This window comes from Lepus europaeus, chromosome 18, assembly GCF_033115175.1.
Source record: "Lepus europaeus isolate LE1 chromosome 18, mLepTim1.pri, whole genome shotgun sequence".
NCBI lineage: Eukaryota > Metazoa > Chordata > Mammalia > Lagomorpha > Leporidae > Lepus > Lepus europaeus.
The window spans coordinates 38,950,083-38,978,051 of record NC_084844.1 but is presented as its reverse complement, the minus strand read 5'-3'; the positions used below and the strand labels follow the sequence as shown (position 1 = coordinate 38,978,051).

The 27,969-nt window shown below is 51.2% G+C and overlaps 1 protein-coding gene across 3 annotated transcripts; it reads left to right on the top strand.

The window, feature by feature from the left end:
- The first annotated feature begins 284 nt into the window (after positions 1-284).
- Positions 285-27,747, top strand: LIG3 (DNA ligase 3). 3 transcript variants are annotated; one of them, XM_062215943.1, is made up of 20 exons: positions 285-378; positions 2,017-2,573; positions 9,506-9,649; positions 14,988-15,188; positions 15,868-16,019; positions 16,740-16,906; positions 16,999-17,076; positions 17,527-17,695; positions 19,127-19,282; positions 20,798-20,929; positions 21,229-21,308; positions 22,834-22,921; positions 23,206-23,283; positions 23,506-23,629; positions 24,198-24,340; positions 24,633-24,707; positions 25,042-25,188; positions 25,569-25,764; positions 26,127-26,248; positions 27,333-27,747. In XM_062215943.1, the coding sequence occupies exons 2-20, from the start codon at positions 2,021-2,023 to the stop codon at positions 27,564-27,566; spliced, it is 3,039 nt and encodes a 1,012-aa protein (XP_062071927.1). In that variant the 5' UTR covers positions 285-378; positions 2,017-2,020; the 3' UTR covers positions 27,567-27,747. The 3 variants fall into 3 exon arrangements, with proteins under 3 accessions (XP_062071927.1, XP_062071928.1, XP_062071926.1); XM_062215944.1 differs by lacking the exons at positions 285-378; positions 27,333-27,747 and adding an exon at positions 26,443-27,326 and having other exon boundaries at positions 871-2,573; XM_062215942.1 differs by lacking the exon at positions 285-378 and having other exon boundaries at positions 872-2,573.
- Positions 27,748-27,969: the final 222 nt, after the last annotated feature.

The window sequence follows — 27,969 nt, the reverse complement described above, 5'->3', positions numbered from 1 at the left end:
GGCTTTTGGGGGGGGGGGGGGGGGAGTGAATCAAGTAGATGAAATTCTGACCTCTCTCCCTCTGTGTGTGCGTTTGTCTACCTTTCAAATAAGAACTAAATTCAAAAAAATTTTTTCATTAAAAAAGAGGTTGGTTGAGGCTCGTCACCAGACCCCCCCCCCCCCCCGCAGCCCGGGGAACCTGGCCGCCACGCACGTGGCACGCGGGGGCGGGGCCCGGTTGCGTCGCTCTCGGGCCCGGGCTTTTGCGCCTGCGCGCTGCCTCCAGCTTGAGGACCCGGATTTAAAGAGACAGGCACTCCAACCGTCGTGAGCGGCTCGCGGCCTGGACGCTCCCAGTCCCGAGGCCTGCGGTGAGCGCCGGAGCCGGGGAGGCAGGTGAGGATCGGCGCAGCGCGGTGTGGGAAGCGGGCCGGGGCCCGAGCTCGGCGCGGCCCGGGAGCCAGCCCCCGGCTCCTCCCCCGCCCGCCGGCGGAGCCCGGGGGCACACCCTCCGTGACGTGGCGGCCCCCCGGGAGCCCACGGGGAGGCTCGCGGCCCCCGGGACACCCCCCCCCCCCACTACGGGCTAGAGGCGCCTGCCCTTCAGCCCTGGGACCCCCTGAGACCCGGGCCGCTTGTGCAAGCTCCCGGCGCTGACGCGGGCGCGGGAGTTCGGCCGCCTCTGCCGACCCCGGCCCCTGGGGAGGAGCGCTCTCCGCCGCCACCCCGCGGGGCCCGGCTCCCCGCAGCCCCTGTCCACTTCCCCAAAGCCGGCCGTGGAGAGCGGGAGCGGGGCTGGTGTCCCTCTTGGCTGCATTGTGCCTCCTCGTGGCCTGGCGCCTCCGGAGCGCGCCTCGCCCGAGCGGTGATTCGGCGGCTGCAGGCGGCTCTGTGCGCCGACATGGTGGAGACCCAGCCGCTGCTGCGCTCCTCTCGCGGGGCTGCGCTGCTTAAACTCTGGGGTGCTCGCGGGCACCTAGGGAGGCATGAGACGGAGGGACCTCGACCCCAAAACAGCTCCGAGTTTGCGTAGAGAGATGGGCAGGGGTTTCGGAACCGGCGCCAGCAGCAGCCGGTCTTTGTGACTCTCCCAGCCTCCCCGGAAGCTAGGAGTTCCCTTCCCTGTTTGAGAAGTAATAAAGGCCAGAGTCAGGGGAGGTAAGGGACTGCTGAGAGGCGACAGGGAAGGGCGGAGAAAGCCCAGCGCCGCGCTCCCGGAAGGCCGCCCCCGGTGTCCTGGAGCAGCCCTGCCGCGGCGCTTCGGGAAATCCGACCGCTGTAGAAGGAGCAGGTGCAGCGGCCGTCCGCATTCTGGCCGTGATTCCTGCTGTGCAGTCCCCTCTGGCTTCCCTGGCGGAGGTGCCGGGCAGCCGCTGTCCTGGTTCTCAGAAGAGCGGATCCGAGGGCTCAGCACGGGAGCTCCTTCAGTTAAGGACAGTTATTGGCCACGGTTTACAGATAAGAAAATTGAGGAACTGAAAGTTTAAGTTCCCCACCGAGGGCACACAGCTAATGGGTGGCTGAGCTAGCATCTGGACCCAGGCAGGCCGCTTCTAGCCTCAGCTTCCTTGCCTCTCAAAATAGAGCCTCTGATTAAAGCAAGGGTCTCTGTAGTGGCCTTGTTGTTTCCTGAGGATGGCACGTCTGTTACACGTAGCATTGAAAATGTTATGAATGTAGTGTATTTTCCTTGGTAATTAGAAAAACTTGAGAATCCTGCGATACTTAAAGGTCATCATCCATTAGGATTATCGCATTTTGCTGACGGCTTGAGAAAAGCTTTTATGTTGCTTGGATTCTCTTCCTCGTGGTTTACTAGATGTGCATAGGTCATTGAACACCCTTTAGGAAACTGGATTTTCCTGAGTTAGAACTCTTTATTCTGTAGGTGGTGAATCTTTAATACTTGGCAAAGTGGTTAGTCAGCACGGCCTGTGTAAGACTCTGGCCTCTGACACGTCGGAAGCCTCGTCCCCCATTGGTGCCCGTTTATATCCGTGTGTGTATGTGTGTGTGTCTCACCTTTTCATGCAGCTGCATGACTTTGGCTTTCAAGATCCTCTTCCCACAAAGTCTCCGAGCCCTTGGCCGAAAAGAACTGTGCCTGTTCCAAGAACAGCATCGCTGGCCTGACCTAAAACTGTTCAGCTGGTGGTCGGAAACAGATGTGCTCCGTGGGTGCTGCCTCCTCCAGAGAAGAAGAAAGCCTGTTCCATCATTTGGCGAAGGTCGTCTAAGGGCACGTGCCACCTGCCTTGTTTTCCTGCCAGGGTCGCATGTGGGACTCTGCAGTGGCCCCTGTGAGATGGCTGAGCAACGGTTCTGTGTGGACTACGCCAAGCGTGGCACAGCTGGCTGCAAAAAATGCAAGGAAAAGATTGTAAAGGGCGTTTGCCGAATTGGCAAAGTGGTGCCCAATCCCTTTTCAGAGTCCGGAGGTGATATGAAAGAGTGGTACCACATTAAATGCATGTTTGAGAAGCTGGAGCGGGCCCGGGCCACCACGAAAAAAATCGAGGACCTCACAGAGCTGGAAGGCTGGGAAGAGCTGGAAGATAATGAGAAGGAGCAGATAACCCAGCACATTACAGGTGGGATGGAGAACACTGCTTTCTGGGCTTAATGGGGCAAAAAGGAAAAGGGGAGAGAAGCCTAGAGTCCAGACTTTTTTTGTTTTTTTTAAGATTGATTTATTTGGGGCCAGCGCTGTGGCATAACATAGCAGGTAAAGCCGTGGCCTGCAGGGCTGGCATCCCCTGTAAGTGCTGGCTTAAGTCCTGGTTCCTCCGCTTCCAATTCAGCTCCCTGCTAATGTGCCTGAGAAAGTAGTAGAAGATGGCCCAAGTCCTTGGGCCCCTGCACCCATGTGGGAGACCTGCAAGAGGATCCTGGCTCCTGGCTTTGGATTGGCCCAGCTTTGGCCATTGTGGCCATTTGGGGAGTGAACCAGCGGATATGATACCTCTCTCTCTTCCTCTGTCTCTCTGTAACACTGCCTTACAAATAAATAAATGAATCTTTTTTAAAAAAAAGATTCCCATGTGAATGGCAGGGGCCCAAGCACTTGGGCTATCTTACTGTGCTTTCCAGGCATGTTTTAGCAGGGAGCTAATTGAAAGTGGAGCAGCTGGGATTCTAATTGGCACCCATAAGGGATGCAGGCGGCAGCTTAACCCACTATGCCACAATGCCAGCCCCAGAATCGAGACTTTTTCTTTATTTAACTGTTTATTTGGAAATAAATTGAAACTCTCAGAAGGGTCATAAGAATAGTTATAGGCCGGCGCCATGGCTCACTAGGCTAATCCTCCACCTGCGGCGCCGGCACACCGGGTTCTAGTCCCTGTTAGGGCGCTGGATTCTGTCCTGGTTGCCCCTCTTCCAGGCCAACTCTCTGCTATGGCCCGGGAGTGCAGTGGAGGATGGCCCAAGTGCTTGGGCCCTGCACCCCATGGGAGACCAGGAGAAGCACCTGGCACCTAGCTTCGGATCAGCGAGATGCGCCGGCTGCAGCGTGTCGGCCACAGCGGCCATTGGAGGGTGAACCAACGGCAAAAAGGAAGACCTTTCTCTCTGTCTGTCTCTCTCACTGTCCACTCTGCCTGTCAAAAAAATTAAAAAAAAAAAAAAAAGAATAGTTATAAGTAGTAAAGTTGTAAGGAAGAATTACAAAGACTAGTTCTGTTCCTTTTAGCCATATTTCCTTACTAACATTTCACTCTGTCCCTTGTGTGCATATACGCTGCTTACACACATGTGTACGCACACATTTTTCTCTGAATCATTTGAGTGTAAGCTGCTTACACCATGACCATTTACCTTTAAGCTCTTCAGTGTACCTACCTCAAGAATATCTCACATGACCATAACATAGCTATCAATTTCAATCAATTTATCCTTGATAAAATGCTTTAATACATTCCATACTATTTTATCTATTGAGTGAATTATATTTTTAATAGCTTTTATTTTTCCTCTAATCTAGGATCAAAGCAGGTATTACATTTATTTGTCATGTCTCTTTGGCCTCCTTTAATCTAGAACATTTCCATAGTATTTTTTTTATAGCGTTAACTTTTTTTTTTTTTTTAAAAGATTTATTTATTTACCTGAAAGGTAGAGTTACAGAGAAAGAGAGGGAGGGAGAAAGAGTGATGGGGTAGGAGGAAGAGGTCTTCCATCTGCTGGTTCACTCCCCAGATGGCCATAATGGCCAGGTCTAGGCCAGGCCAAAGCCAGGCCAAAGCCTAGAACTCCATCTGGGTCTCCCACGTTGGTGGCAGGAGTCCAAGTACTTGGACCATCATGCACTGCTTTCCCAGGCACATCAGCAGGTGCTGGATCAGAAGTGGAGCAGCTGGGACTTCAACCCATGTTTATGTGGGAAGCTGGCATCATAGGTGGTGGCTTAATCCACTGCACCACAACGTGGACCTTCAGCATTGACATTTTTGAAGAGTAGAATATCTACTACTGCCCCTTTTTATTTATTTATTTTTCTAAGGTTTATTTATTTATTTGAAAGAGTTACAGAAAGAGAGGAAAGAGATCTTCCATTCACTGGTTCACTCCCCAAGTGGCCACAATGGCCATGGCTGAGCCTGGCAGGAGCCAGGAGCATTATCCGAGTTTCCCGCATGGGTGGCAGGGGACCATCACTCGCGCTGTCCTTTGCTGCTTTTCCCATTTCCTGGGAGCCGGATTGGAAGTGGAGCAGCCGGGGCTTGGGACTTGAACTGGTGCCCATATGGGATGCCAGCATTGCCCGCCCCAGCTTTATCTATTACACCCCAACACCAGTCCCACTTCTACCCCCTTTATCCATAAGTTTATTATCTGTATGGATTCATAGATTACTACTTTTTCCAAGTGACTTATAAGTCATTACTATACTTGATTAATTTGATACCTAATTGTTCCATATTTGGCCAGTTAGGGACCCCTTCAAGCTGGCTTCTGTGTCCCATATACCCTCATTATTTAGAAACAAACAAAAAAATTTTTTTTAAAGATTCACTTTGATTATTTGACAGGCAGAGTTAGGGAGAGATAGAGTGAGCGTCCATTTGCTGGTTCACTCTCCAAATGGCTGCAACAGCTGGAGCTGGGCCAATCTGAACCCAGGAGCCAGGAGCTTCCTCTGGAAATCTCCCACGTGGGTGCAAGGGCCCATCTTGCGCTGCTTTCCCAGGTGTATTAGCAGGGAGCTGGATCAGAAGTGGAGCAGCCAGGACTCAAACTGGTGCCCATATGGGATGCTGGCGCTGCAGACAGTGACTACCTGCTGCACCATAGCGCCAGCCCCCAAACAGATGTTTTAAAGTACTTCCTTTCTCTCAGGTATAACAAAGCTTACCTTGTATGTGTCCTACCTCAACCCTAGAATCATCCACTTTTGACAGATCCCCAAGTTCCAGTGAGTGAGGAATGGTTTTAGAATCCTTAAACCAATAATGTCAACTAATCCTCTTTGATCTTCAGTCTGGGTAAAGTAATATTAATGCCTTCAATTCGTTATAGTCTGGTCACTATAGGAAGACTAATGTGGTTCTCAAAGGGAACATCTATCCTTGTCCTTTGAGAAGGAAAAGGATTTTCAGGAGAGAGGACTTTCTTTCCTGTATGCTTCGTGCTCAAGCTCCCCATCCAGCCACAACTTAGCCTTAGCCATTGGCCTCTGCCTTTGTTATCTCTTGACCCACGTCTCATTCAGAAGAAAAGTACAGATAGAATTAAACTCTTCCATAAATCAGGTAAGTTAGCAGCCGGACATTTTCCTACCCATACCAAGCCAGCATGCTGTGGGATCGGGCTTTACTTTTCCTTGTTTTTCGTCTGTAAATTGGGGCTGGTCATGTCAAACTGGCTTCTGGGAAAATGGGAGACTCTAGCTGTCCAGAGACGGTCATCAGCACATCAGTCACATGTGAGGAGCCCAGGCACGGCCCCTCTGGAATGTACTGTGGCCTGTCCGAGTACCAGAAGTGCTGATATCCATTAAGTGTCCATTAGTTCCCTGGGGAAATACTGTCACCTGTGGCTAATGATGGGTAAGTGGTGAGAAGGGGTGGTACTGGGTGGGCCTGTCCTTGTAAACTTGAGTGTCATCCTGCAAGACCTCCCTCAGCCAGAATGACTTGAACCGTCAGCTGTAGACAGGCGTGGCCCTAGTATTCCCAGGCCCCACATGAAACCAACATCATTTGCCCCACACCAGTTGGGTCTCTTTAAAATAACTGATAACCGTGGCTGCCAGGCAGCTGTGGAGCAGAGAGTGCTGTCGTCCCCTGTAGGGCATTTATACCATCCGTGAACTGCAGCCTGCCGGAATCTTTCAAAGTGCACAGTGTGCGCTCATTCATTCACCAGTCCTGTAAACTTCTCTGGAAGCGTAACAGGGATACACAAGTCCAGGCTGGTGTGGTGGTACGGCGAGTTACACGCCTGCTTCTGATGCTGGCATCTCATGTTGGAGTGCCCGTTTGAGTCCTGGCTGCTCCAATTCTGGTCCAGCTGCCTGCCAGTGTACCTGGGAGGCAGCAGAAGATGGTCAAAGTACTTTAGGCTCCTGCACCCAGGTGCAGGATGGAGTGATACGGCTCCTGATATGGAACCTGGATGGAGTTCCTGGCTCCTGGCTTCAGCCTGACCCATCCCTGACTCTTGTGACCATTTGAGGAGTGAACCAGCACAAAGAAGATCAGTCTTTGTCTCTCCCTGTCTGTTGCTCTGTGTTCCAAATATTTCTAAAATTTTTTTTAAAGTTTTATTTTATTTATTTGAAAGGCAGAGTTAGAGGGACAGAGACAGATCTTCATTCTTTGGTTCATTCCCCAGATGGCCGAAATGGCTGGGGCTGGGCCAGGCTGAAGCCAGGAGCAGGAGCTTTATCCGGTCTCCCATGTGGGAGCAGGAGCCCAAGTTCTGGGCCATCCTCTACTGCTTTCCCATGCTCATTGGCAGAGAACTGGATTGGAAGAGGAAAAGTTGAGACTCCAACCAGTCAGTGCCTGTATGGGATGCTGGCATTGCAGGCAGTGACTTTACCCACTGTGCCCCAACCCTGGACCCAACCTAAATCTTTTTAAAAAATGAAACACACAAGTCATAAGTGAACAGCATGGTGGAGGATACCTGTGCCCCAATTTACAGATGAACAATAACGAAAAGTGAAGCCTGATCCCAGAGCATGCTGGCTTGGTGTGGGTAGGAAAATGTCCAGTTGCTGACTTACCTGAGTCATGGGAGAGTTTAATTCTATCTGTACTTCTCTTCTTCTGAATGGGAGATGGGTCAAGAAGTAACAGAGGCAGAGGCCAATGGCTAAGACAGGATAGGGCTGAGGAATAAAACATGGCAGCCCCCCAGCTATTGCTCCCCTCCTCCCTAACCACCCCCTCACCTCCACCCCGCCCTGGTCCCCAGAAGCGACCATTACTCCTAACACTGTTAACATAGTGCCGCCCATTCTAAACTTAAACTCTGCTTTCTCTGGCTTCTTTTCAAGATTAGGTTGCATTTTGTTGTGCTTTATTCATTGTAGTGGATAAGTTCACAGCTTATTCTTCTGTTGATGAATACTTGGTTTATGTCCAGCTACAAACAGTGCTGCTGTGAACACACTGGGCCTCGGTTTTGGTGCATCTTGTCGGGTCTTTCTGCTGAGTCCATATCTAGGAGTGGAATTGCTGGACGGGTTTTGGTTGAGTCTTTGAAACTGTTTTTCAAAGTCTTTTTACCAGTCTGCACTCCCACCAGCACGTGAGAGTGATGACTGCTCCCTCCGAGTTCTGAGTAGGTTTTGTCAGTATTTTTTTTAAATCTTAAATATTATACTGATGTCTATTGTATGTTTTTAAAAATTTTTGTTTTTATTTGAAAAACAGGGACAAAGAAGCACCACTTGGGATGACTCCCATATCAGAGTGCCTGGGATCAAATTCTGTCACGGCTTCCAATCCAGCTTCCCACTAACGTGCAATCTGGGAGGCAGCAGGAGATGGCCCAAACACAAGGGAGACCTGGTCGGAGTTCTTGGCTTTGGCCTCGCCTTCCCTGGCCCAGCCTTACTTTTACAGGCATTTGGGGAGTGAACCAGAGGATAGGAGATACCTCTCTCTGATGTGTATCTGTCTTTCTGCCAAAAAGATTTTGTGTCTTACTATTTCAAAGATTTTTAAAAATACATTCTGGATCCTTTTTCAGGTAGTTTTAAATAGTGTCTACATCTATGAAAAGGATTCAAAAGTTCATGGTAGTATAAAGAAATCTAAAACTTAAAAAAAAATTTTTTTTAATTTATTTGAAAAGAGGAGTGACAGATTCTCCATCTGCTGCTTCACTCCCCAAATGGTTACAGCAGCCTGGCTGGGCCAGGCCCAAACTAGGAGCCAGGTCTCTGACATGTGTAACAGGAACTCAAGAATGCATTAGCAGAGAGCTGGATCAGAAGCAGTGTAGCCGGGACTTAAGCCAGCACTCCAGTATGGAATGTAGGCATCCCAAGACACAGCTTAACCCATCTGTAACACAACACCTGCCTCTTCCGTGTAAATTTTATTGTTCAAATTTTAAGCTCACCAAATTCAAGAAACTTATAAGCAGTGATAGCAACCACTGAGTCCATCTCAAAAACTCAGGGGTCCTGGGAGTTTAACCAGATCAGTGCCATCTTTTTTACATTATTAGCTAAGAAAAAGAGTCCCCTTTAAGGGAACAAAAAGAAGGAGCCAGTGCAGGATGGATGCCTAATGATTCCCATTAAAACATGCTGAGATTTGCCCTTGTTTGATGAGTGGGAGCTTGGTCGTGCTGGAGGACTGTGTTGAAACTTCCTCAGGCATTTCCTCTTCAAAGCCTTGGTCATGACAGGGTTAAGCCACTGCCTGCAACATCCGCATCCCATGTGGGTACAAGTTCAGGTCCTGGCTGCTCCACTTCCAATCCAGGGCTGGTCCAGCTCTCTGCTAATGTGCTTGAGAAAGCAGTGGAGGATGACCCAAGTACTTGGGTTCCTGCCCCCACAAAGGAGGCCTGGATGGAGTTCCAAACTCCTGGTTTCCACCTGGCCCAGCCGTGGCTATTGCAGACATTTGAAATCTCTCTATCTCTCTCTCTCTATCTCTCTCTCTCTCTCTCTCTCTCCCTCTCTCTCCCCCCTTGCTAAATCTGCCTTTCAAATAAATAAATAAATCTTTTTAAAAAAAAGTTATAATTTCTGATTTTCCCCAAATCTTGTCACATCTAAGGTTTATTTATTTGAAAGTCAAAGTTAGGGGGAGACAGAGCTCTCCCATCCACTGGTTCACTCCTCAAATGACAGTCTTGTTAATGTAGGTGTCTGGTGACGTGGGTCCCTGCCCTCCACACAGAGCCCTGGTGCCTTCACGGAGAGAGCCCAGCCAGGCTGGGGGGGCTGCAGCGGTGCTTGCCCAGCAAGGCCCTAAGAGCGGCCGAAGGGTTGTGGGGAAGCGGCCTCAGAGAGCTCTCGCTAAAGGATATTTTGTCTTTTGGGTTTCTGCAGATCTGTCTTCCAAGGCAGCAAGCACACCAAAGAAGAAAGCCGTCGTCCAGGCAAAGTTGACATCCACTGGCCAGGTGACATCCCCAGTGAAAGGAGCCTCGCTTGTCACCAGCACCAATCCACGGAAATTTTCTGGCTTTTCAGGTAAGATAGGTTAGGGACACTAGAGCTGTTACAGCTCTTTGACGTGGGGATCTTGCTGACTGGAAATTCTGTGCTTTCTAGTCCCAATAATTGGCTTTTGTCTGAGTATAGACAGGTGATGGCTAATTATCAGCATCACACTTGTACAACATTTCTTTGTACACCTTAATCTCTCTCATAGCAGAAGGATGTTTGCTGTATTAGACTTTTTGCCCTAGGGGTAGGCTCAGTGGTTAAAACATCACCTGGAACCCCCACATCCTATATTGGAGCACCTGAGTTTGAATCCTGGCTCCACTTTGCTTTCAACTTCTTGCTCATAAGCACCCTTGGAGACAGCACGTGATGGTTCAAGTACTTTGGTCCCTCCTTCCACACTTGATCTTAGCCAAAAGGCCGAGAAGCGATAGTCCCTCCTTCCCTCATGGGAGACCTGGATTTGGTTCGGGGCTCCTTGTTCCTGCCTGACCCAGCCCCAGCTGTTATGAATATTTGGGGAGTGAACCAGCAGATGGAAGATCTCTCTGTCTCCGCCTTTCAAATAAGTGAGAATAAATGCAATTTAAACATTTTTTTAAAATGACTTTTTGCCCTCGAAGTCATTTCCTGGGCCAGACTGAGATTTTGTTTTAAAAAGACTTACTTATTTATAAATAAATAGCAGAGGGGCTGGCATTGTGGCATAGTGGATAAAGCCACCACCTGTAGTGCTGGCACCCCATATGGGTGTCAATTCGACTCCTCCCTGCTCCACTTCTCAATCCAGCTCCCTGCTAATGTGCCTGGGAAAGCAGTGGAAGATGGCCAAAGTCTTTGGGGCCCTGCCACCCACATGAGGGACCCAGAAGAAGCTCCTGACTTCAGTCCAGCTCATCTCCAGCCATTGCAGCCATCTGAAGAGTGAACCAACAAAGCACTCTTTGTCTCTCTCTCTCTCTCTAAAACCCCGCCTTTCAAATAAATGAATCTTAAAGAGTGTAATATTAAAAATAAGTAAATAAATGGCAGAATGACAGAGAAGTAGAAACAGAGAAAGATCATGCATCCCCTAGTTCACTTCCCAAAGGCCTCTAACAGCCAAGACTGAGCCAGGCTAAAGCCAGGAGCCAGGAACTCAACCTGAGTCTCCTATGTAGGTGGCAGGGACCCAAGTACTTGAACCATCCCCTGCTGCCTCCCAAGGTACACATTAGAAGGAAGTTGGAATTGAAAGTGAAGCCGAGACCCGAACCCAGGCACTCTGGTGTTGGGACTGCGGGCATCCTACAGGATGTCTTAACAGCTGAGCCCAGTGCCCATCCCTTTTGTGTCGTCTTGACAATTGGGTAACAGTAATGTCTGACATTTTCTTTCTCTTCACACAAGTGAATTTATACTCATACCCATGAACATACGATTTCTTTTATATAAAATACGGAGTTTCTGTTTCACAGACAGGAATTTAAGAAAATTTTGCTGGAGCATAGGCTATAAATGGGAGTTGAAAAGATCAGGATCAGGGCCTGTGTTGTGGCACAGGGGTTAAGCATGCACTTGTGATGCTGGGATCCCATAAACCAATGCCAGTTCAAGTCCCAGCTGCTCTGCTTCCAAACCAGCTTCTTGCTAATGCACCTGGGAAGGCAGCAGATGGTGGCCCAAGTGCTTGAGCCCCTGCTGCCTCTGTAGGAGATCTGAGTAGAGTTCCTGGCTTCAGACTTTGGCCTGGCCCAGCCCTGGCTATTGCCATTTGAGGAGTGAACCAGCAGATGGGAGATCTCTCTGTCTGCCTTTCAAATAAATAAGTAAATCTTTTTTTTTTTTTCTTTTTAAAGATTTATTTGTTTATTTGAAAGAGTTAGATCTTCCATCCACTTCCAGATGGCCACACTGGCCAGGGCTGGCTGGGCTGAAGCCAGGAGCCAGGAGCTTCTTCCAGGTCTCCCAAGTGGGTGCAGGGGCCCAAGCACTTGGGCTATCTTCCGCTGCTTTTCCCAGGACATTAGCCCAGAGCTGGATCGGAAGTGGAGCAGCTGGGAATTAAACCAGCACCGATAATAGGATGCTGGCATCACAGGTGGTGGCTTTACCATCTATGCCACAACGCTGGCCCCAAGTAAATCTTTAAAAAACAAACAAACAAAAAAGATTAGGATCATTTGTTAATCTTACATAACAGGGAGTATTGGGCTAGGGAATTTAATTTGTTCTTCAGTAATCCTAGGAAGTACTTGTACCAGGCCTAGTTATGAATGTGAAAGCTGAAGTTCAGGTTCATTGTGGAGTTAATCTTTGCACTGAAGTCTATTTGACTTCACTAACTTCTTTTACCCTATACCTTGCTTCTCTTACTGTTTGAAATGTTCTTGTGATTTGACTCCATCGAAGAAAATATAAGGCCAGACTGCCTGGACTCAAGCTGTTTGGGGATTGAAAGAGGCTTTGAAAAAAAGAAAGAAAGAAAGAAAGAAAGAGGCGTTAGGCCTGATGTAGTGGCACAGTGGGTTAAGCCTCCACCTGCAACACTGGCATTCCATATAAGCACCAATTCAAGTTCTGGCTGCTTGGCTTTCAATCCAGCTCCCTGGTGGTGCACCAGGGAAAACAGTGGAAGATGATCCAAGTGCTTAGACCCCTGGCACACACATGGAAGACCCAGATAGAAGTCCAGGACTGGGCCAGGCCATTGCTGCCATTTGAGGAATAAACCAGTAGATGAAAAATTATCTCTTTTTTTTTCTTTAAGAAAGATTAAGGTATAGATTTTTTTAAAAATATATTATTTATTTACTTGAAAGAGTTACACAGAAAGAGAGGCAGAGAGAGAGAAGTCTTCCACCCGCTGGTTCATCTCTCATTTTTTTTTTTTTCTTTAAGAAAACTTAAGGTATAGATTTTTTAAAAAAACAGATTTATTTATTTACTTGAAAGAGTCACACAGAGAAGGAAAGGCAGAGAGAGAGAGAGAGAGAGAGAGAGAGAGAAGTTTTCCATCTGCTGTTTCACTCCCTAACTGGCCGCAACACCTGAAGCTGGGCTGATCTGAAGCCAGCACCAGGAGCTTCTTCTGGGTCTCCCACGCAGGTGCAGGGGCCCAAGGACTTGGGCCATCTTCTACTGCTTTCCCAGGCCACAGCAGAGAGCCAGATCCAAAATAGAGCAGCTGAGACTCAAACCGGCGCCCATATGGTTTACAGGCACTGCAGGCAGTGACTTTACCTGCTATGCAGCAACACCGGCCCGATCCTTTAAGATTTATTTATTAGAGAGGCAGAGGCAGAGAAAGAGGGGGAAGTCTTCCATCCGCTGGTTCACTCCCCAGGTGGCCTCAACGGCCGGAGCTTCGTCAATCTGAAGCCAGAAGTCGGGAGCTTCTTCCAGGTCTCCCACATGGGTGCAGGGGCCCAAGGACTTGGGCCATCTTCTACTGCTTTCCCAGGCCATAACAGAGAGCTGGATCGGAAGTGGAGCAGTCGGGACTAGAACTGGCGCCCATATGGGATGCCAGCACTGCAGGCGGCGGCTTTACCAACTATACCACAATGCCGGCCACAAATAAATGTCTTTAAAAAAAGAGAAAGAGATAGAGGCTTTATGTGAATGAAAGAAGCCTACCCCTGAGGTCAGAAGGCTTGGGTTTAGAGCCCCGAGCAAGTCTCCACCTCTCTGAACTTCTGTGGCCTCCTCTGTGAATCAGAAGGGACAGTACTAGCTTTGCCTACCGTCAGAGACAACATTGCAGAAATGGGGCATGACTCCAGATTTTTATTTAAAAACCCTGAGGTTGATTGGTCCTTGGTCTGATGAAAGGCCCAAGACAGAAATACAGGAGCCCAGACGAGGATAAGGACAGCATGTTTCTGGAAGGGCCTGGTCTTGGAAGTGGAATTGATGAGGAGCTGAAAGAAACAGGGTGTTCTGGTTCTTGCAGCCTGACTGAACATTGATGCTTTGGAGATTTTGTCTCCTAAAATCCTGTTTAGATTCCAGGTCAGAGATGAGGACATATTTATAATTTATAAAGCCCAGACAAGAAGCTAGCAACAGCAGCCAGCTTGTTAAAAATGGCTCTGCTACCAGCTTGCAGAATAAAATTTGCTTTGTAAATGGTCGTGAGTCACTAAAGAGTTTTACATAATTATTTGTAGGTGATTGCTGACTGTGCTGGCGTGTTGAGAGGCGGGCAGGTTGGGAGTATCGTAGTGAGCCCTGGCTTTCATGGTGCTGCCCTTGTCGGGGAAGTGTGTGATCCTGGAAGTCCTCTCTGTTCCAGGCCTCGGTTCCTCATCTGTGAGAGAACACTGCAGTAGATCATTAAGGCTGCTTCGCGCTCTGGCAAGCGGCAATAATTTCACATCGGTTAGCATGTCCTTTGGTTTCTTCCCCTTTCTCACCCCAGCTTATCTGAGATCTCCCTGAGCATTCCTGACACGGAGATGGCCTCTGTTCTTCTGGGAAGGGCTCTCCTACAGATCCACGTCAGTCTGGTCCTCCGCTTCAGCGTGAGGGGCCCACTGTTCCTTTACCATGCATAATTATGAGAGACAGGCGTTTGGTCTAGCTAAGACAGCAGGGTGGGAGTGCCTGGACATGATAACCAGCTCTGGGTCCTACTGGTGTAGACCCTGGGAACCAGCTGTGATGACTTAAGTGATTGGATTCCTGCTGCCCACATGGAAGACCTCAGCTGAGTTCCTCGTTGCTTGCTTTGGCTCCCAGCCTGGCCCAGAGTCAATGCAGGCATTTGAAGAATAAACCAGTGGATGCTTGCTCACCCTCTTCCCCCCTCAAATAAATAAATTAAGATTTTTTTAAAAAAGAAAAAACAGAAAAAATCGGGGCAAGCATTGTGGTGCAGTGGATTAGGCTGCCACTGGTAACACCAGCATCCCATGTGAGTACCAGTTCCAATCCAGCCCCCTGCTAATGCACCTGGGAAAGCAGTGCAGATGGCCCCTGCCACCCACTTAGGAGACCCCAGTGAAGCTCCTGGCTCTGGCCTGGCCCAGTCATGGCTGTTACAGCCATCCAGGAAATGAACCAGTGGATGGAAAACCCTTCCCTCCCTCCCTGTGTGAGTGTGTGTGGATGTCTCCCTCTCTTTCTCTGTAACTCTGGCTTTCAAATAAATAGGTGGGTTTTTTTTTGTTTTTTTTTTTAATAAAAAACAAACTTTGAGGTTTGGGGCAATCACTTGAGCTCCACTTCTCTACCTGTGAGGGGAGTGCAGTGGTGGGCACCGCTCAGGCACTTGGAGGCAATTCAGGAAAGCTGCCTGGAAAGCACGAGCAGAACGCCTCTTCGCGTCCTCCCTTCTCAGAATGGCAGAGCATGATGTCTGTTGTTTCTTTCTCCACAGCTAAGCCCAACAACTCTGGGCAGAACCCACCCTCAAGCCCTGCCCCTACAACAAGTTTGTCCTCAAGCAAATGTGACCCCAAACACAAGGATTGTCTGCTGCGGGAATTTCGCAAGTTGTGTGCCATGGTGGCCGATAACCCTAGCTACAACACAAAGACCCAGATCATCCAGAACTTCCTGCGGAGAGGCTCAACAGGAGGTGGGCCACGAGCATCCTGAATGGGCTCTTCCTCTGCAGAGCTCCAGGCCATGGCCGGCTGCTGGGCATGGGAACTGTCGCATAGGCTCCCTGTGTGGTTTAGTGCTCCACTGTTGTAGTCTGGAAGTTAGTAATTCTGAACAAGGGGCTCATGTTTACATTTGGCACCAGGCCCCACAGTGATGTATCCAGAGTGCTCAGAGTGCTTGGACCTTTCTTCCTTTGCCCTTATTCCACCCTAAGGAGCCCAGAAGAACAACCCACCCCACTGGACCCAAAGGAGGGGCCGGCGCTGTGGCATAGTAGGCTGAGCCTCTGCCTGTGAAAATTCCTTATCTTGCACCTTGGGTTAGGTTTATGTGAGCATGTGACGGCTTGGAATGCAGCCTTCAACTCTGCCTTGTTCATTCATAAACATTGTCACACCGAGCATCTGAAACCTGCTTGTCACTCAGGATGTGAAGTGCAGGTCCTTGCTCTGCCCCATGGGAGTTCATCCAGGGGCTAAAGGTGAGGCAGACACAGGAGCCACTGAACTTTGTGGCCCCTCCTACCATAGAGATAGGCACAGGGCACCATGGGAGCGGGGATCGATAGACAGGCAGGTCTCTGCTTCTTGGAGTTTTTGTATTCATTTAAGCTGCATTTCTCATGTAGGGTTCCTTTCTTGTGTCTCCAGATGGTTTCCGTGGTGATACGTACCTAACAGTGAAGCTCCTGTTGCCGGGGGTCATTAAGAGTGTTTACAACTTGAATGACAAGCAGATTGTGAAGCTCTTCAGCCGCATTTTTAACTGCAACCCAGACGATATGGCGCGGGACCTAGAGCAGGTCAGAGGAAGGGAGAATAGGCCCTGTTCTAGGTGGGGTTCTGCCAGGCCAGGCACTGCAGCCACTTTTTTTCTGGGTGGGGCACTTCCTGTGTTAGGAAACTGAAAGCATTATGGGAGGAGCTGAATGTGAGGCTACAGCTGTTTACTTCATGAGCTCCCAAGGACTAAAACTACGCTACTGCTGAGCCACAGAGGGCAAAGACTTTCAAAAGTCAGGATCTGAGCTTTTCCTGTCTCACCTGGGATTCTCATTCTGGACTTGCCCCTGTAACTTTGGCCTTGCCATTCAGCTTTGGTTTGTTTGTAATGCCAGCTGGTACCATAGAAAGTTTCCATCCAAGTGCCCCCCTTATCTGATAACTAATATCTGTCTGTTAGTTGTTAAGAGTTCTTGAAGCAGGAATCAAATTGACTCAGCCCTGGATTAGTTCCTGGGTCTATTGTCAGCCAAAGCAGGTGGGCAGGTCCTGTGTGATAGCTGTGCCCTTTCTAGGAGTAGTGGCTGGGCCAGAGTCTCTAAGTTAGGTAAATATGAGGGGGCTTCAGAAGGTTAGTTGGAAAAGGGAAATTACTGGATAATGCGATTTTCTGTGTGCTTTTTGAAGCTCCCACATGCACTGAGTTTTCAAACTCTTGACTCATTTTAGTCCTAAGGTCTTGGGGGACACACTTGGCCACCCTGGGGTTGTAGCAGTGGCATTTTGGTTTTTGGAGACAGGGTGACGTGTCAGAGACAATCAGAGTCTTCTTTGAGCAGAGCAAGTCTTTCCCCCCAGCTGCCAAGAGCCTCCTTACCATCCAGGAAGTGGATGAATTCCTCCTGTGGCTCTCCAAGCTCACCAAAGAAGATGAACAACAACAGGCCCTACAGGACATCGCCTCCAGGTGGGGGAGTTGCCCCGTCAAGCCACACCTGCTGGGGCTGGATCCCTTGGGAGCTCTTCAGAGGTCCTGTTGAATGTGCTTCCTCTCCTTAGGTGCACAGCCAATGACCTTAAGTGCATCATCCGGCTGATCAAACATGATCTGAAGATGAACTCGGGTGCCAAGCATGTGTAAGTGCCAGTTCCTGCGACAACCTGAGCTGTCAGCTTGCTTTGTCCCCAGCTGGTGTCAGATATTTGGAGTCTTGATGTGGATTTGAATCCTTGTTCCATTTTTCTTCCTGCAGGGTAACGATTCTATCCTTACCTCCATTTTCTTATATGTAAAGAAGAGCTCACAGTACCTTCATCACAGAGTTGTTAAAATTGCGTGTGGAATGTACTAAGTGTAGTTGGCCCAACCCAGGCCCCTTCGCTGCTGAGCTGGCATCCAGATAGTCACAGGGTCACTAAAGACAATCTTCCAAGAGTGTTTCCCCCTTCCTATAAATGTTTTTGGACAAGAAAGCACAGTGTCTCCCCTCTAGATCGGGCTTTCCTCTCTGTGAGGACAGATTGCTATCCAAAGCCATCAGGTCAAAGGCAGTGGTTTTGTTTCCTTGCTCCTGTCCCCACTGGCAGGTTAGATGCCCTCGATCCCAATGCCTATGAAGCCTTCAAAGCCTCACGCAACCTGCAGGACGTGGTGGAGCGGGTCCTGCGCAATGAGCAGGAGGTGGAGAAGGAGCCAGGCTGCAAACGGGCTCTGAGCGTCCAGGCCTCTCTGATGACGCCTGTGCAGCCCATGCTGGTGAGGAGCACTCCCCTGCCCCTGCTGTCCACGCCTCTCCAAGCTGCACATCCCTTGCAGTGAGGTCTGCCTGGCTGTGAATGTTGAGCTCGTGTGAGTTGACTGGAGAGGTCTGAGGAGAGTGGAGATGTGAGGGAGCATTTCTTGGTGGGAGTGTGGAAGCAAAGCAGAAGACAGGCGATCCTGTGGGAAGACCTGAACCCAGTCCCAGCTCTGCCACCACCGAGCTATGGACTGTCAGATGAGTTGTGTATCCTCCTCAGACTAGTTTTCTTGTGTGAGTGGCACGTATGATTCTCTGAAGCATCGTCTCAGGTGCTTTATCTTACCTGAAGACAGGTGGATACGTAAGTAACCTCTGAGGCTCTGTGTCCTGCTGGGAATTGGCGGCAGAGGCTTCCTGTAACGGGGTGGCCTGGGGAGAGAGGACGCTTAAGGAGCGAGGCTGACTCTGACAGCCTCCTGGGGGTCTGTTCCTTTCATGAGAAGTCCAGGTCCTTTCTGGCAGTGGCTCCCCTGTGCATCGGCACCCACCCTGTCCACTGCCCTGTCTGCTGTGAGATCATGTGGGTTTCCCAAGCGTACAATGCTTTTTCTGGAACTGCCTTAACGTTACATTAAAGCTCCAGCATAAGGTTCTGTGTTTGGGGGAGGAAAATGTTCTCTCCCCACTAGGAATGTGAGAATAGCCATCACCAAATTAGTGAGATCTCGCTGCCAAGGGCTGCTGCAAGAATTCCTCCCAGAGTCTCTGTGGCCTGACATTTGAAGCACTAGCATAGGTTGTACAGCTTAGTGCTGTTAACCACACAGGCTTTGGAGTTAGGCCTTGATTCAGATCTTACTGCTGCTATTCACTAGCCCTGTAACTGACCTGTAGTTTCTCATCCATAAAACAGAAACCATGTTTGTCACATAAGGTGTCACAGCAGGGAGGAAATACGAGGGGGCTGTGATCCCAGTGGTAGCTGCTGTTGTAGTGCTGTTGTTTGAGTACCTGGCACAGGTACGTGAGCACCTCTGTGTCTGAGTGCCTTATCCGGGGGATCCCTAACTGCTGTTCCCCACCAGCCACCTCACCTCTGTTTCCCTCTTGTGCTGAGAACTGATGGCTCCAGTAACAAGCCAGAGGCAGGCAAGAGCCTAAATTACTGAGAAAAATAGGCCTGTTGCCATGGAATTTTGTTCTACAACGAGTAGCATTCACATTTTTTAAAATGCAAGGTCGATGTCAACTCTGGTGAGGACTTTGCAGTCAGAATAGAACAGTGCCCAGCCCCTCGGGTTCCCATCACCTCGTCAGCAGCCTGTCTGATCCTGCACTGGGCCATGTGGTCCCAGGGTCTGGACGGCCCTTTCCTCGCCCTTTGGCTGTCCTTGCTGAGCAGCCCGTTGCTCAGAGGCTCCAAGCTTTGCTTTCCCTACCCCAAGGCTGAGGCCTGCAAGTCCATCGAGTATGCAATGAAGAAGTGTCCCAACGGCATGTTCTCCGAGATCAAGTACGATGGCGAGCGAGTCCAGGTGCATAAGAACGGCGACCACTTCAGCTACTTCAGCCGCAGTCTCAAACCCGTCCTGCCTCACAAGGTAGGAGTCTCTCCCTTCTCGCCAGGACGCTGCCCATCTGCCTTTGAGAATCTCAGGGCCAGAGTTCCACAGGCATTCCAGCTGTGGGACACGTTAGGGTTTGTTATTGAGTGAGTGAATTCCTCTTTGGACTCTTCCCATAACAGAGAGAGCTGCTCGGTATGGAGAGCCACAGCCCAAACTTGGCTGTCAGGAGAGCTCACTGGGACAGGGATCTTGCCCTCAGTGCTGCTGGGACAGGGAGCTCAGCTGGCGAGTCGCTGTGCACGTCTTTGGCCTTTCCATGACCTGTGTGCTGTTCCTGGGCTAGATGAGGATTGTGTCCGAGGAGCTGTTGGGCTGGCATTCATTAACGTGCTCAGCAAATATTTCTCCAATGTTTAGGCACTGTTGTAGCTAGAGGACAAGGTAGCACTGAAGGAAATGGACAAGAGTTCCAGCCCTCACGAAGCATATATTCTGATAGAAGCACGTAACCATGGGGACATCTACGGACACCACCTGCTGCTGTGGCAGCAGGAAGAGGTTGAGCAGCTCATTCCTCAGTCCTTCCCAGACCGGCTTAGGGTGGGGGGGATTCCTGACTCTGCTACCTCCTTCTTTGCCAGCTCCAGCTCGGGTTTTCAGACCGCTGGCCTTTGGCAGGATGTGTTGTGTGGGTAGGTGCTTACTTCAGCCTTGATTTGTGCTGGAGTGCTAGAACAAAGCAGGGCTTCCAGAGGGAGCTGAGCAGTGGCCTCACGTGGAACGTGAGTTCAGGTTCAGTTGTCTGTGCAACGCCGCAGTTGCTCGGGAGCTGCTCTGGAGAGGCTGGTGTTAAACGGGTACCTCCTGTGACTCAGGAAGATTCACATCCTCGCCTAGGTTTTGGGTTTTTAAAGGGCTGGGCTGGGGACTGAAGGGAGTGGGGTGGAAGGGCAGGCCTTTGCTGGTCCTATTCAAGCCTCCTGGCGGTGACAGCCTGATTGCTGTGGCCAGGTTTGGACTCGGGACCGGACCCTCTTGCTGGTCTCACTTGGCAGGGACTACCTGGGCTTACAGTGGGACCTCTCCTGTCTGATGTTGTCATGAATGAGGACTGTGCCACTGTCAAGAAAAGTCCAGTTCCAGATAATCTTTTTCATTCTAAAGACCCTATGTATTCAGAGTTCCCACTTAAAGACCCTGCTCTGCTTTTGTTGTCCTTTGTCTAACCAGTCTGTTCTCCCTGTCCCATTCCTCATCCTGAGCTCTGTCCTCTGCAAGGCACTGATCTCTGCCTGCTCCTCCTCCTCCTCTTTCCACATTCCCAGCTTCTTCCATTTTTCTCCAAAACCCTTCCTGTTCTGCAGCCCACAGAAGGTGACTCCATGTGAGCTGAGCTTTTCCTAGGTCTGGACAAAGTGACTGAGATGACCTCTCTCGCTCTTGTCCCCGTGGCTGGGCTTCCATCCCTTGTTCTGTGTTCCTTCTGGGGCTTGGCTCCGGGTCCCTGTCACTGTTCACCCCTCACCAGGGCTGCCTTCCTGCTTCCAGGTGGCTCACTTTAAGGACTACATCCCTCAGGCTTTCCCTGGGGGCCACAGCATGATCTTGGACTCTGAGGTGCTCCTGATTGACAACAACACAGGGAAACCACTGCCTTTTGGGACTCTGGGAGTGCACAAGGTATTGGTGTGGGGCCGTATGTGTGAGAACGAAGGTGTGCATGTGTGCGCGCTGTCATTCTGCACAGAGAATATGTCACTGAGGGTTTAGTCTTTGCTTGTGAACCATTTCTGAATTTAACCTTCAGCTTAGATTTTTTTCTCTCATAAAGGAACCAACTTATAACTGGATTGGTTTCCATTTAGCATCTGGTAGCCCAGGAATTCAGCACACAAATCAGAAGGGGGACTGGTGCTCCGTACTCTTAATGCCCCTGACTCTTGTCCCTTATGTACCTACCACCTCGTTTCTGCTTACAGAAAGCCGCCTTCCAAGATGCTAATGTGTGCCTGTTTGTTTTTGACTGTATCTACTTCAATGATGTCAGTTTGATGGATCGGTGAGTTGGCGAGCATCTTTTAATTCAGAACTGTTGGGACTCGATTTTTGGGGTGTGAGGGCTTCAGTCAGAAGGGAGGGAGAAGGGGTTGGCCCATGTGTGTGTGTATCTTTGTGCCCAGGAGCTAGACAGAAGCAGTGGCAGGAGGGAGCTGAGAGCCAGCACAGCTACTACATAGCTCTCATCTCTGGGAGCTTCAGCCACAGAGCAAAGCCAAACCTCCAGAGGAGGGGTTTGTCTTTTTGGTTCTTTGCTTTTTTAAAAAGATTATTTGAAAGGCAGAGTGACAGAATGAGAGAGGGGGAGGGTGGTATATCTTTCTGCTGGTCCCCTCCCCAAACAGCTAAAAAAGCCATGGCTGGGCTAGGACAAAGCCAAGAGCCTTGAACTCCATCTAGGTATCCCACATGGGTCAAGGGGCCCAAGTTCTTGGGCCATCTTCCTCTGCCTTTCCCAGGCACGTTAGCAGGAATGCTGGATCAGAAGCAGATCAGCCAGGACTCAAACCAGCCACTCTGATGTGAGATGCTGGCATTGCAGGCTGCAGCTTAACCCACTGCACCACAACACTGGCCCCAAAGTTTTTTTTTTTTTTCCTGGGCAGAATGTTCTGTTGCAGAGAAATTGGGAGCACAGCAAAGGTTATTTCTGCAGTAGCACCCATGGGGGCTTAAAGCAAATGGTTTTGACAACAGGAAGCTCCTGATTGCAGGGGCAGCTATGGGTGGGACCATCTTGGGGTGAATTGGCAGTTTTTACTTAGCTTCATGGAGGGCCTGGGTGTTAGCCCTGTCCATGCCTAGAAATGTACCCCAACCCCTACTTCTGCATCAGCCACGTCCACGCAGAAGGAAGCAGAAGGGAGAACGATCTAGTGGTGTAGGCCCTGGGGTTTTGGTCCTACAGCCTGTCTCCAGCCAGCCTGGGGGGGAAACAGGCTACTGGGGGTTGAAGTCACTTTTCAAGTAGGACCAGGATTTGTACAATCTGAGCTAGAGGCCAGTGCTCCCCTGTTTAATAATGTAACAATAGGAACTACAGTCAGAGTTCCCAGTTGCTCTTCTTCAGTCACAGTGGAGCCCCAACAGCCTTTTTTTTTTTTAAAGATTTATTTATTTGAAAGAGTTACAGAGAGGAAGGGAGAAACAGAGGTCTTACATCCACTGGTTCATGTCCCCAAATGGCTGCAATGGCCAGGACTGGGCCAGGCCGGAGCTGGGAGCTTCATCCATGTGTCCCACGTGGGTGCAGGGACCCAAACACTTGGGCCATGTTCCACTGCTTTCCCAGGCCGCAGCAGAGAGCTGGATTGGAAGTGGAGCAGCTGGGACTTGAACAAGTGCCCATATGGGATGCCAGCACTGCACCACATGCTGGCCCCTCCCCTTGCAGCTGAGCTCTCACACGAGAGCTTTCGTGTAAAGCAGACCCTCTCATGAAGCATTATCACTGCGCCCCTTCCCTCAGAACTCCTGCTAGGGGCGGGAGGACCCTGATCTGACCTCGGCTCTCCTCTTCCTCTTAGACCTCTGTGTGAGCGGCGGAAGCTTCTTCATGACAACATGGTTGAAATTCCCAACAGGATCATGTTCTCAGAAATGAAGCGAGTCACAGTAAGGAAAGGCCCTTCCCTGAGCGGATCCTAGAGATGCCGACGGTCAAGGGGGAGAGGGAGCTGCTGGGGTGTTTGCCGGTCTCCCCCAAGAGGGCAGGGCATGAAAGTCCTGCCTGGGCTAGCAGCCCGTGCCTCACACCTGCAGCGGCGCTCTAGCGGAGGCCCCTGCTTTGCAAACCCAGTGTGCCTTCTGTCCAGTTCAGCATTTCCAGCGGGCACTCCCACGCCACGCCACCGCCCCACTCCCATGCCACCCTCAGCCTCTCTCCTGTTGTCCCTCAGAAAGCTTCGGACTTGGCCGACATGATAAACCGGGTGATCCGGGAGGGCTTGGAAGGGCTGGTGCTGAAGGATGTGAAGGTAAGGTGGTTGCAGCCTTTGCTTCAGCCTGCTCCCTGATCCCTTCCATCCCTGCCACCCCAGGGGTAGCAGCTGGGGGCTGGCTCTGCAAGCTGGGCCTGAGGTCTTCCCCAGGGTGAGCTGGGCACCGTGACGGCTGTGGGACATGGTAGTGAGGGGGCAAAGCCCGCTCTCCTGGGGGAACTGCTCCTCTAGTTTGTGGTGTCTCTTCCTTCTCCTCAGGGTACATACGAGCCTGGGAAGCGGCACTGGCTGAAAGTGAAGAAAGACTATTTGAACGAGGGTGCCATGGCCGACACGGCTGACCTGGTCGTCCTTGGGGCCTTCTATGGGCAAGGGAGCAAAGGTCAGCGGGATGGTACTCTCAAAAGGGGCCATTGACCTTCAGGCTGGCCTTTTTACCAGCACAGCCAGCACTAGGATCTGGGCTAGGACCGAACATCTCAGAGACGCGGGCAGGGAGAGGGTGGGCGAGACCCTGTGCTAGCGTGGCATAAGGAAGCTCACCAGTGAACCCAAACTAAGGAAAGTAGTGATGTAAAACTACTAGAAAAGGTCAAACAATTGCTCACATAGTGGTGAGCTTCCTTCCTTGTTTTTAAATGACCTACGTCAGGGCCTGACAGCTTTCTCCTACAGAAAATCTCTTCCTGCCCAAAGACAAAGCTGACACTTGAGGCAGTCTGTTACGTCCCAGACACTGTTGCACTCCCCACAACCCCACAGCTGGGAGGGGACTATCCTGAGTGACTGAAGACATGGGGGCTCATAAAGTTACAGAGCACAGAAGAGGTGAACTCTGGTCCTGTGACACCACAGCCCAGCCTGTTCCTCTCTGCCAAGCTGCCACTCGCCAGGCTCACGGGGATGGCAGAGGTCTTTCCCACCCACACTCGGCCATACTCCTCTCCCAGGTGGCATGATGTCAATCTTCCTCATGGGTTGTTATGACCCCAGCAGCCAGAAGTGGTGCACAGTCACCAAGTGTGCGGGAGGCCATGATGACGCGACACTCGCCCGCCTGCAGAAGGAACTGGACATGGTAAAGATAAGCAAGGTGAGGAAGGGACCTGGTTGACTCTGGACTGGCTGTCATTATGGGGCAGAGGCTGCACATGTTGTTTCTCTCTCTCCCCGACAAAGGAAAACACTGATTGGCCTTGGGGCAGGTTAGGCCTAAAACCAGAGTGGAAATTGGCCTTGTGGGCCCTCTGGGCCACATACCTCATGACAGGGAGGACCACATGGCTTGAGGGTCAGCCTTTGTAATGAAATCAGTCTTCTCACAATCCTAATACCTAGAGAGGCTTGAAGCTTGACAGCCCAGAACAACATCTTTTCTCCTCCAGGATCCCAGCAAAATACCCAGCTGGCTGAAAATCAACAAGATCTACTATCCTGACTTCATTGTTCCAGACCCAAAGGTATCGCCCTGCCCACAAAAATCAAATTGCAAGTGCTCTGGTGCCACAGAGGAGCCATCTCAGCCATAATGCAAGTCCGCCTAGGGTAGGGTCTAGAGAGTTCAGCCAGTACCAGGCAGGGTGGGGTCCTGAGGAGTCATCTTCAACAGGGAAGAAGAACACCAATACCCACCACTCTGTTCTAGAAGCATCTGGCTCACAAGAAGACAAGGCTTCCTAAAAGCCCAGGCTCCCAGCTCTTAGCCAGACTTGGTGGGTTTTAACTTTGCTTCTAGCTGGGTGGGAATTGTCTTCCTCCTCACCAGTGTCAACCTGTCTGCCTTGCTCCTGACAGAGAGCTGCTGTGTGGGAGATCACAGGGGCTGAATTCTCCAAGTCTGAAGCTCACACAGCTGACGGGATCTCCATCCGATTCCCTCGCTGCACACGGATCCGGGACGATAAGGACTGGAAATCTGCCACTAACCTCCCACAACTCAAGGTGCCAGCGCCGGGCCCCACGGGTGTCCCTGTGTGGACATCTGGCCTGTTCACCCAGCCTCTCATCTCCTTCCCCCTTTCCAGGGAGACAGTGGGAAGACAGAGAGGGACACCCAGCTGGCAGGAACAGCTCTGGCACCTTTCTTCCACCAGCTCCCAGTGGAGACCAGCCTGGCATTCTCCATAGGCTCCCTGCTGTGTTGATTAGGAACTGGGGCAGATACCAGTGGTGGGCATCCTGAGCACTCAGTTACAGGGCCACACTAAGAACCAGGGAAGCCAGCTCCTCTTCCCAGCCACACGTGCCTACAACACCACACCCACCACTTGAGGCCTGTGTCTGGGAGGGGAGTGAAGCCCATGTCGTTCTGCACTCCTCAGGAACTGTATCAGCTGTCCAAGGAGAAGGCAGACTTCACCGTAGTGGCTGGAGATGAGGGGAGCTCCACTACAGGGGGCAGCAGTGGTGAGAATGAGGGTGCCTCCGGGCCTGCTGTGTCCCGCAAAGCCCCCAGCAAGCCCTCTGCGAGTGCCAGGAAGGCTGAAGGGAAGCAGAGTAATGCCAACGGCAAAGGCGGTAAGCAGGAGAGGGTGCTGTGAGGCGGGGACTGAAGGGCAGGGGCCTGGCCTCAGGGTCCAGCTTTGAGGTCATGTGATTCTCTGTGTCCACTGAAGCTGACCTTGACTGCATTCCTGCTGTTGTGTCCAGCCGTGGGCCAGAAGCGGTCCTGCTGGGCATTCCATCTGCTCGGGAAACTTGAAAGACGCCTTCCTGGGGGAACCAATCTGAGCAGGGGCTAAGCCACTTTGAAGCTAAAGGGCTTAGCTGATAGTCTTTCCTCCTCTCCTCCTCTCCTAGCAGCAGAAGGGTCTGGCCCTTCCCTTTGCTTATCAACAGTCCCTATCCTCCTAGTTCTTATCCCAAGCTCTGTCCTGCAGGCAACAAGCTTAGCACAAAGCATTCCCCTGTGAAACTGGAGGAGAAGCTAGCCAGGAAGTCTTCCCCGGTGAAAGTAGGGGAGAAGCGGAAAGCTACTGAGGAGCCCCCGTGCCAAGCCAAGGTAAGAACAGACATAGCAACCCCAGGCGGGCCAGCTGGGTCCAGGGTAGTGTTCCCAACCTGTGTGTGAACTCTGAAACTGAGCAAGGGTTTGAAAACCACTGGCTAAGCCCCTTGCCCTCCTAATCTGCTTCTCGGGATGGGCAGGGCCAGCAGTGCTGCTGCTGCACCCTGTACCCTCTTGTTGCCTTGCAGAGGCAGAGGCGGCCAGCCAGACAGCAGAGAGGAAGGAGAGCTGTGCCCGCAGGCAGGAGATAGAGCCCGGCCTAGCCAGGAGAGGCTGCAGAGGCCCACAGCTGCTGGTCCCAAGTCACAGTGTCCAATAAAGGGGAGCAAGCCCAGTCTGGGCATGGGAGTGTAGTGGTGTGAGTTTGTGGCGAGGGCGGGAGCAGGTGCAGCCATCAGGGAGCCTGGGAGAAGGCACTGGCTTGGTGACTCCTCCCAGCTGAGGAGCCTTTCTCCGCGTACAACTGTCAATCTTTGGTTTGGCAATGTCGATTGAGCACCCACTGAGGCCAGAAACTAGGTTCAGTGCCAGCTCAAGCCTGGGGGAGCTGGTGGCCCAAAGAGCAGATAGAGAAGTAAATCTGGGATCACTCCACGGTGTGATTTGTGCTCCCCACTGCCCTGCCTCCACCCAAATGAAGCACACAGTCCGAGCACAGGCTGGGGGAACCTTTCCCATCCCTCCCCTGCCCAGAACCCTGGAGCCCAGGCACAGTTGACAGACAGGAGTCCTGACCTCACAGCCTGGGTAGTCGTGCAGAGGCACTTGCTTGATCTTTGGGGGCTATCACGGCATCTGTGGGCACTGAGGCCAAGAGCCACTGGATGGCTCCTGGAGACGTGGTCCCCATCTTTTACCTCTAGGCAGGGATGAATGGCATGTCACCTGGAATGACTGAAGGATGGCGCCAAATGATGCCTTGCCTTTTCTCTTGGGAACTCTGCCAGTGTCCTAAACTTGGCTCCCTCCATGTCTGGCTTGCATTCGCACATCTTTATGCTGTCCCGTACTCGTTGGGTAAAGCCCCATCTGCGCCCAGTGCAGGTTCAACCCCACCCTGACCCCTGTGCGTTTGCAGGTGCTGCTGGACATCTTCACTGGGGTGCGGCTCTACTTGCCACCCTCCACGCCAGACTTCAGCCGTCTCAGACGCTATTTTGTGGCATTCAATGGAGACCTGGTACAGGAATTTGACATGGCCTCAGCCACACACGTGCTGGGTAGCAGGGACAAGAATTCTGAGGCCCAGCTGGTCTCCCCAGAGTGGATTTGGACATGCATCCGGAAACGGAGGCTGGTAGCTCCCTGCTAGGACTGCACTCAGGCTGGAGGCAGCAGACCGAGGAGCCGAGGGAGGGGGGTGGGGGGATGGGCTTTCTCCTGCAAGCAGTGCGTCTTCCAAACCCACTGACTATTCATGGTCTCTTCTGCACTTGGGTACCCCGAGTGCAGTCAGTTTCTCTTGCTGGCTTAAATAGATCTTTCAGATCTGGGTGCTGGCTTTGTCATCTTTTTGTTTTCTTTAAGAAGAAGTTTGGTGTTTGTTTTTTATAAATCAAATGCCTTCAGTAGCTCTGTCCCTTCCCCACCCCCTAGCAGGTAAGGAGCGAAGGCTGGGCTGCGGAGTCTGCTCCTTGCCGGCTCCTCGCTACGTCACGCTGCAGACTGCCCTCAGGGGCACTGCTGCTGCTTGGCACAACCTGCATTCAGCCTCG